Here is a 9,296-nt window from a genome sequence, read left to right as displayed (position 1 = left end):
GCAACAAATTGAATCTGGTATGACATGGTGTACGTAGATAGTAAATGTAATTATTAATTAAACCGCTCTTATTTATAGAATATAACATCTTAGTACATATAGATATTTATATAATGAGTGAGCCTTTTAAAAAAATTAGGAGTAGGGGAAAGAGAAATGGGGTTGGAAATCAAACTCGCATCAACAACGTGAAAATTAGATAACCAACCAATTGAGGTATTAAAATTTCGTGAGCTACAACGTTGTTTTTTGTGTCAACAAAAAACACGAACTCAATCACATCTAACAACATCATTGATCCATTAATAACAACATTTTCTGTCACCAAACGGTTTTTAGTAAATGGGTTTTGTAGTATTGGCTTCAAAGTCTCCTTAGAAAATTTTCTTTAACAAAATAAAAAGATAAAATTCAAGGGAATTGCTTGTAATATAGAAACTCTTTAACTTTATTACGTGCCCAAAATTACTTCCTTTTATTCCTCATTTTTTGTTATGGTAGGACTTTTCATTGGGAATACTTTGATATGTAAACTGGCAGTATCAATTAATTGATAGTAGAAAAATGCAATCCCTTATCTTAAAATAAAGTTTTGAGAAAATAAGACACTTGAAAATTAAAAAATAATTTGTTGCGATTGATTATGATATGAATTAACATCTATCTAATAGCTTGTTTATTGAGGTCAAGATTATTATTGTCTAGATATGTGAGTACGAACGTTAATGTTTAAATTTGGGAGAAAGAATGGTTTTTTTTATCTTGGTCACCAAGTTGTATTTTTCTCACTTAACAATAACAACAAAACCAGTGTAATCTCACGAGTAGGAGGTACATAGAGACCTTACATGTATGTTGAGTCTTTAGCTCGATTATTATATTATCTTGTTGTTGTTTCTGCTTGTTGCCATTGTCTTCTTTTACATCTTTCTTTGAGCTTAAGATCTAATACTCTGGGAATGGGAAAGCAATACACCCGACTACCTATTTAACATTCTATTCTAATTCTCGACCTCCACACCCTCCTCCTATCAAGGGTCATGTCCTCGGTGAGCTGAAGTTATATCATGTCTTGTCTAATCATCTCTCCGTGATACTTCTTAGTTACCTCTACCCCTCTTTAAGCTCATTACAGTCAACCTTTGCACCTCCTCTCTTCATATGGCCAAACCATTACAACCTCATTTCCTGCATCTTATATCCTCCAGGGGGTCGCAACTCCCACCTTAATCCCCATTTACTTGTCTATGAGTTTATCATTATTTGTTGTAGTTGGACATAATGGTAAAATCAGCCTTTTGAACATTAATTCTATATATTATGCCAGTAAATCTCACAAATTTTGTAACAACAAATCCATTAAGGTTCATAGTCCTATCAAAAGGACTAACTAGTGACAAATAGAATAACAAACATACATGAATTTCTCACGAGAGTGATCAAAGTAACTGCTAAAAAGAATATAAAGAATGAAACCAAGCCCCAATGGGGCTGGCAATTCAAGATTTGGTGAAACTGGTGGCAATGGGGATGATGACTATCAGGATCAGAATTAGGAGAACTATAACTCCAATGAACATACATTTCCTGCTGCTCTTTTGATACTTCTTTGCAGTCTTGAGGTTCTTGGCTCCATCATTAACATACTGGGCTGCATTCACCACATGGTGTTCAATATCATCCATTTTCTCTCCTTGTGCCTCAACCATCACTGCCATGTCCAAGAATATCTGGTGCAGCTCAAGCAAGCTCCTTTCTATCTCCTTTGCCGCGTCATGACGGTCCTGTATCTCCACCACTGTTTCCAACACCTTCCCCCTCCCATGCTCCTGCACCAATCAATGTTTGTCAGCCAACTAAAAATCATGGCTTTTATTTTTAATCATGGAATTTGAACTAGCAACAATTTGAGGAGTAAGCTCCAAAAAACTCTATAATTAGGAGTTGCCACATAAATTCTAACTATTGATTTGGTGTCAGCTATATGAATTCTCACTATTGGATTTGGACTAGTACAACAGCAACAATAATATACCCAGTGAAATCCAACGAGTGGGGGGTGTGGGGTGAGATAGAGTGTAGACAGACCTTACAACTATGAGTGTTGTTTCCAAAACACGACCTTCGGTCAAGTGCAACAAATCCAAGTACAAGGTAGAAATTTGGACTAGTTATACTCCAAAATTCAATAATCTAGTGTGGGCTACATGAATTCTCACTATTGATTTGGAACTCCACAATTCTATAATTTGGTGTCAGCTATATAAATACTCGCTATAGATTTGGACTAACAACAATCCACAAACTAAGTTGTTAATCCCTTAAATCTTGAAATATAAAACTTAAAAAATAAGCTACCAAGAAACAGTTCAACAAAAAACAGAGCATTGTTCTTCTGCAGATAGAAAAATTGGGGAATAAACAGAGACAAATTGTTTATGCATACCTGAATTGCTCTAGAAAGAAATTCTTCACCACCTTGACCATTTCCACTAGAAATGATCTTGTCAATAACCTCTTCATCTGGGTGTTCACCAGTCACAGTAAAATATCTTCTTCCAACAGTTTCCTTATACTCAGTCATCATCCTCTGCCTCAGTCCCTGAAAATCCATCATCAGTTCCTTAAGCTTCTTCCTAAGCCCATTAGTCACAGCAGATCGAGTCCTATCGACCAATGTCCCTTCTTTACACCCAGAAAGCCGCCTGTTAATCGCATTGGATCGGTCCATCTCTTCCAGCTGAGATCTAATAGCTCTAGCCTTCTTCAACACAGCTACAATATCTGAATTTATGCCATCACGCATCGATTTCAAAGCTTCAGGTTTGTGCAGGGACTTGCTTTCTTCATTAGTGTCCTGTAACCGACGAAGAATCTCCTTGATTGAATTCATCTCCAATTTCACCTTTTCTGCTTCTTCTAAGAAAGCAGTGAGATTTTGATCCATTTGGGTCATACCCATTTCCAAATCTGGACTAGCTTCAACATCTTTCATGGCGGCTTTCTTCAGATCAATGTAGCTTGTGAAAGATTTTGTCATCAAATCATTCATCTTGAATTGTTTTTTTTTAAGAGAAATATGAAGTAAAGGAAGGAAATTTGGACAAAACAGAGTGAATTTTGCAGTGATTGAAAATGGTTATGGACAATCAATAGGCTATAAAGAGGAAGATTGAGTCATGGGGTGAGATTAAGGAGAAAGATAGCCGTTGGAGGATCTTTTGTGTAACGGCTATATTTTGTTTTGAATAAAATAAGGTTTCTTGGATCCTCATATGTTGTATCCATTTGGTCATACATATTGCAGTCACTTTTTTTGGAAGCCATAAAGATTTGTCTAGTTTAGAATTTTTATTATTTTTAATACAAAAAAACTAAAATCCCAAAAGAGGTCGGTTTTGAACAAAAAAAATAATAATTGAGTTCTATTAAAAAATTTAAAATTTACCACTCTATCTATTTATTGTACAACTAATTATCTATATTTTTCCTTATTAAACGTTCTCCTCTTGTCGAAATGCATAGTCCTTGCGAAAGAAGTTGTTTGAAGAATGTGGAAAGATAATATCGGGAAAAAAAAGGTTTGATATACCTTTTAATTTTGCGGTATAGAATTTATATATCACGTCTTACTAAAGTGGCTCACATATATACTTACTTTATTGTTACATAAATGACCTGAATTAACCTTATTGTTACACAAATAGCCAAAATATACCATTTTCGTCTAGTAAAAGTGAAAACAATTTTTTTTTTTAATTAAATAATATTCATGCAAGGGTACATTAGATCTTTCTAGTTAAGTCACGGGTATATTTGATCCTTCTAGTAAAGTTACGAATATATTTGATCTTCTCACACGTGAATTTTTTCACTTCTTTGATTGAATAACTAATTTGAGTTAGGTTTATGATTATTGAGTTTTTTGTTATTGTTTCATTTTTAGTGTGAAAATATGAGAAATAAAAATAAGTGTAAATGGGAAAAGAAAAAAAAAGGGATAAGGGTCTGAAAAATACCCCAACTTTGGTCGGATTTGTTGTTGCGATACTAAACTTTCATGAGGACCTATTACCTCCCTAGACTATTTAATACCGTATTTTAAACATATATATTTGCCCACGTGGACATAAAAATAATGCAAAATTATAAATAGTATATATACCTTTAAAATACACTATTAAATAGTGCATGGGTAAAAAATACGGTATTAAATAGTCTAGGGAGGTAATAGGTCCTCATGAAAGTTTAGTATTGCAACAGCATATTTGACCAAAGTTGAGGTATTTTTCAAACTCTTATCCCAAAAAAATGTAAGAAACAATTTAAGACCATTTTTTGCGGTTATATTGTTCTTTATTTTTGTATCAGTGAAAAAATCAGGACATCAATGATAAATTTTACAAGAAGATGAGTGAAGAAATAAATTTGATCATCAAAATAAAGTTTGGTCGATGTTAAATACAAAACTTTGTCGAAAGGAATTACATTAGCATATTATGTTACACTTTGTTTGGATGGTTGTTATGTATTGTATTGTAATGTGTTGTATTGTATCGTACGGTATTGTTTTAATGAATATAATGTTTGGATGGATCGTGTCGTCCTCCGTTGTTACATAATGTCACATATTCATAATTTGAATGATAAATCTACAGGAAATTGTAGGGTGTGGTAGAGCTTCTATGAAAAGGTAGGGTAAATGATAAATAGAATTATTAAATAATACGTGAGGATAAAATGAGAAGAAAATATTAAGGTAACGACGCGATCACACCAAATGGGTCATTACACAAAATGAGTCTTTTCGTCGTTATCTAACGATGAATTTAAACAATACGATATAATAAAATTTAAGTAACAATCAAAACAATATAATACAATACAACGGATAACAACCATCCAAACAAGGTGTTAGTGTGCAAGTTACACTCCAATTTTATTCGAAAAAAATAAAAATATAATTGGTTCTTATTTTTTTAAAATTGGAGTCAAATAAATGTCGTAAATGATAATATTGTTGCTTCATGATACTCCAATTAATACTCGTCTAACCTATCTATACTCTTCAACAAGGGGCTTTGAAGTAAGGGGCAATCTGTATTCTCAAGCTAAATATACCATATAATATGAATGGAGGGGTCTTAGTAGTTATTCATATCTAACTGCAAGATATTACAAGAATCTGAGGCACCAAAATAACCACCATCTAATGTCACATACTAATCACCTAGACTTGAAAAGCCTACTCATGGTAATGTAAAGACATTCTAATAAAACTAAAGTTAGGTCGGTGATAGGGACAAAATTTCTTCTTAAGAAGATTTTAAAAAATAACAAAAGTAAACACGCAACAAAGACAAATTATACAATATCTTTTATAAACAGTATAACCTTTTCGAAGTTCAGATGAACCTCTTGTTTGAATTTGTTTTGATTTTCTTACCTTCAAAAGTGAGAATGACATTACAATTTCCAAACATGCAACTCAATTCCAGAAAAATTGCTCTGGACTTCAACTATACACAGAATTTAGTACAAATACCTTGGAAGATAGGGAGGAGTTGAGATAATACAACACAAAAGCCAAATGATTGAAGTATTCACTAGTTCAAACAGTGTGTATACATATCCTCATTCAGTCATTCTCCATTAGAAGAGAAGTATAATTAGAAGCAGTTAGATAAAGAAGCAAAAAAACAAGGATAATTAAAGATGCTGTAAATGGTGATCCTTAGATATTTACTTTCTCTTTCGACCACGACCACGACCCCTTCCCGCTGGAACATCTTTTGAAGTGCCAACATCATCCTTTTTTGATGAAGTGCCAACATCTTCCTTCTCCACTTCTTCCCCACTCATTTCCTCGTCACTTCCCTCATCAAAGGTCTTAGTTCTGTCTGTAGATTGTGCGTCCTCTTCTACTGGCTCTTCAACAGCAGTTCCTTGTTTCGAGAGCTTATCCCGAAGTTCTCTGAGTTTTTTCTTCTTTGAGTTCAGAACTCCAAGAAACTGGAAGTAAAAGGAACACAGGTCATGATCAATCATGGAAGAACCTTTGGGGTGTTCAGCTCCTAAGCCTAAATAAATCATTCCAGAACAAATGGTAGCAGAAAGATCTAGGGATACATATACAACGTTAAAAGAAAGAGCAAAATCAAATAAATCTGAACAAACCCGTGAAAATAATAAACAGAGCTTAGTGCTTGGTCTGAAAACAGCACCTTTGCATATATTGCAGATTCGAATTCTTCTTTCTCTCTGCTGAGTTTCTCGCTTTGTGTTAAACATTTTTCTGCCTCCACCTTCATCCTCTCAAATGACTCAGTTTTACTGACAACTTCATCCTATTTGTATCAAATAAACTCGTGAGAATTTGAATCAAATAAACTTGTGTGAATTTTACCATGTACCTATCTCTTCAGATGAAACAAACAGATAATTAATATTTTTCAAAAAGTGAATTGTATACAACCTCGTTCCATTTCAATCAAATTAAAAAAACTGTAAAAGCATACCACACAAAAGAACCACATAGATTGTTGTTTAGTTGGAAGGCAACTTAAGTGGTAAGATTTTCTAAAGCAGAGATAACAGAAATCATATAGATTGCTGTTTAGATGGAAGGAAGAAGAAGTAACAACATTTTCTAGAGCTGAGATATCAGTAAATCAAAATGAAAGGAAAGAAGACATTCAGTTCACCATGTTAAATATGATACATATAAATGCAGGAACCAATTGTAGTAACTTGCATATTCACTCTGTGTATACTATCTTTTCCTTGCACTGGTGAGAGGTAGGCTAACACCACCTACAACAAAAAATGCTTTCAAATTGTTCTCTTAATATACAAATATTCATAATGGGATGGACTTAGAGCTCTCCGGAAAGAAGGCTCATATGGGACAGATTCACAATTTTTTTACAAAGTCTAGGCATATTAAGGAAAAGCATGGCAACATAGCGTCCACTAAGAATGACACTAAACAAAATTCCAAGTATATTCATTGTTGGTGACTATCATCTAGAAGCTGCAGACCAAGATGATTCCACTTTCATGCTCCAAGATAAAAATGGGCACCAAGCTCAAATGAGAGGCAGATCTTAGGAAACCAATCACTGCAGCAAGCCAGCAACAGCGCAACCAACTATTGCCAGACTACCTAAATCCATAGAGGGTATGAAAGGGAACTGTAGGCACGGATACTGAACTACTACATCCTCCACCAACATTTCTAAGAACAGATATCCTAAAATTCATGGCAAAAACATTAATACTGGCTGTAATGCATATTATGCATAAAAGCTCCTGATCACTTAAGTTCATCTGATTATCAGAGAGTAGATTTTAAGACGGCAGTTTGATAAAATTCAAGTAAACTGAATATGTGCATGGAGTAAATTGTAACTTTAAATAAGACACAGCACAGCAATCAAGATCATTACACTCAGTCTAATATTTGCATCCATGAGGAAGTCCAAGATATCAGCTGTAGTTTTTTTGCTATTAGAAGACGGTTGGCATTTCCACCGCCATTCCAGCTTTGTGCCTTCTTTCTCAAATGTCCATGAGAGCTACAAAGATCAAAGGAAAATAATGGGCTACATGGAAAGCACATCATAGCTTTTCAAACTTGCAATAATACCATAAAGATATATTGATTGCATTGACTCCACCTTAACTAATTTTTTTGCTCTTTAGGACATTCGTTAAGCAATTAAAAGCAAAGATGTGCTAGAGTTGACTAAAAAGCTGTAGAGCACCACAATAGACTTTAAAAAGCAAGAATAACAATCTAAGCAGTTAGTGCACATGGCTAAAATCATATTTTTGGTCAAGGCTCCAAGCTGATAACACACACCCTCTTGCGCTATTGCGCTTAGAGATGGCAACAGTGCTGTGTGACCGTTTGGCAGTTTGACAATTTAGTTAAAAAAATCATCCAACTCTTTAGCTTCATTATGAACACAATGTACTGGGTTTGAATTTCAACTCTGATTGACTAGATCTTCCAGAATAGGAAAACTCAACTCGTCTATGTAGATTTAGAGTCAATTGGAATAGATATATGAAATGTGCACCTCACAACTGCCCTGCTAAGAATTTAAAAAATGACTGTTTCAACCCGCACCCCCCCCCCCCAATCCTGTTCGTTGCACCATCCTGCTAGTGTGTTCCCCGCCCCACCATGCTCTCCGTTGGCTCAAATCCACCCCACCCCACCCCATTGTCATCCTAATTGTCGCTCGAGTAGTATGAAGGTCTTCTGATCGGTGCTTAATGAGAGCAAACTGAACAGCCCTAGGAATCAACTTATCTAATAAGGCTAATGCAAAATCTCAAATCAACTCGAGCAACTCATGAATCAAAAACAACAAATGTGAACCAATTGTTCCTATTACATGCTCAAATTAACATTCATAATGATAAATATCTCTTACAATAATAATACAATATGGGGTTTCATCAACAAGTCAAAGGCCACTGAATGTCACATGATTAAGCTAAAATCTCATCTTTAGGGTGCCTTCTGTTCTTTTAACAAATTACTCAAAAGAGGAAATAATCAAATAATTGAAAATGTGCAATAAACTAGGTTTAAATAAAATCAAGAAAAGCTGACCCTTTTATGCCCAGTACCAGCATCATCAAACCCATAAACAGAACCGGGTTGTTGAAATCCTAAATACTTTTCAGCCAAATCAATATACTCCGAAACGGGTTGATCCCACTGAGATGCTCTCTCTTCAACCTCTTCCTCCGACGCTGCAAAAAAACCCCAAAAATTACACAGTAAAAAATGAAGAATCCTAATTAAACTAAGGTCAGCAAAACAATTAGGAATAGAAAAATACCATGGCAAGTCCAAGTTTTAAGGCCATCAGTGATGAAGAGGTCAAAGTGAGAAGAGAACCATGTGCCTTTCACAAATATTTGTTCCTTATTAGAAATTACCAGTTTGAGGCATGTGTGTTTCGGACTTGCTGACCCCATTAACATGAATGGCTTCTCCTTCTTCAACTCACTCTGTGGCTTCGTGCTATGGAAGCTTTGACAAAATTGAAACTCCCCGCGCCTTATTATTTGAGTCACATTTTGTTGCGAGAAAGCCTTTTAAAAAAATAAATAAATTCGTGATATAAACATATTTGTATTTTATTTGTGATAAGTGGTGAATGTCTATTTTATTTAGTTGGAGAAAATATTAGAGCTAATTACTTAAAGTGAACATGATTTCATGATGGAAAAAATGTAATTATTCCTTGATATTTTTGTCTGCTAACAAGTGTATA

At 34.5% G+C, this 9,296-nt stretch overlaps 2 protein-coding genes across 2 annotated transcripts; both read right to left on the bottom strand.

Moving 5' to 3' along the window:
- Window positions 1–1,336: 1,336 nt before the first annotated feature.
- On the bottom strand, window positions 1,337–3,083 carry LOC125875121 (syntaxin-related protein KNOLLE). The gene is made up of 2 exons (XM_049556206.1): window positions 2,447–3,083; window positions 1,337–1,829 (listed from the first exon to the last, which is right to left on the bottom strand). The coding sequence occupies exons 1-2, from the start codon at window positions 3,050–3,052 to the stop codon at window positions 1,500–1,502; spliced, it is 936 nt and encodes a 311-aa protein (XP_049412163.1). The 5' UTR covers window positions 3,053–3,083; the 3' UTR covers window positions 1,337–1,499.
- Window positions 3,084–5,589: 2,506 nt separating this feature from the next.
- Window positions 5,590–9,098, bottom strand: LOC125875183 (DNA repair protein XRCC4-like). The gene is made up of 5 exons (XM_049556281.1): window positions 8,859–9,098; window positions 8,627–8,769; window positions 7,449–7,577; window positions 6,225–6,347; window positions 5,590–6,012 (listed from the first exon to the last, which is right to left on the bottom strand). Exons 1-5 carry the CDS (start codon window positions 9,001–9,003, stop codon window positions 5,743–5,745), a joined length of 810 nt encoding a protein of 269 aa, XP_049412238.1. The 5' UTR covers window positions 9,004–9,098; the 3' UTR covers window positions 5,590–5,742.
- Window positions 9,099–9,296: the final 198 nt, after the last annotated feature.

Source organism: Solanum stenotomum, chromosome 8, assembly GCF_019186545.1.
Source record: "Solanum stenotomum isolate F172 chromosome 8, ASM1918654v1, whole genome shotgun sequence".
In the NCBI taxonomy this organism is placed as follows: domain Eukaryota; kingdom Viridiplantae; phylum Streptophyta; class Magnoliopsida; order Solanales; family Solanaceae; genus Solanum; species Solanum stenotomum.
The sequence above is the reverse complement of the archived record's forward strand: the minus strand, read 5'-3'. Positions and strand labels throughout refer to the sequence as shown.

Bases quoted from the DNA above. Each gene is read 5' to 3' on its own strand.
- LOC125875121 (XM_049556206.1), bottom strand. From the start codon at position 3,052: ATGAATGATTTGATGACAAAATCTTTCACAAGCTACATTGATCTGAAG. The intron at 1,830-2,446 runs GTATGCATAAAC...TGATTGGTGCAG, and splicing joins TTCTTTCTAGAGCAATTCAG to GAGCATGGGAGGGGGAAGGT.
- LOC125875183 (XM_049556281.1), bottom strand. From the start codon at position 9,003: ATGTTAATGGGGTCAGCAAGTCCGAAACACACATGCCTCAAACTGGTA. The intron at 8,770-8,858 runs GTATTTTTCTAT...GTTTTTTTGCAG, and splicing joins TAAAACTTGGACTTGCCATG to CGTCGGAGGAAGAGGTTGAA. The intron at 6,013-6,224 runs GTGCTGTTTTCA...TTTTACTTCCAG, and splicing joins AATCTGCAATATATGCAAAG to TTTCTTGGAGTTCTGAACTC.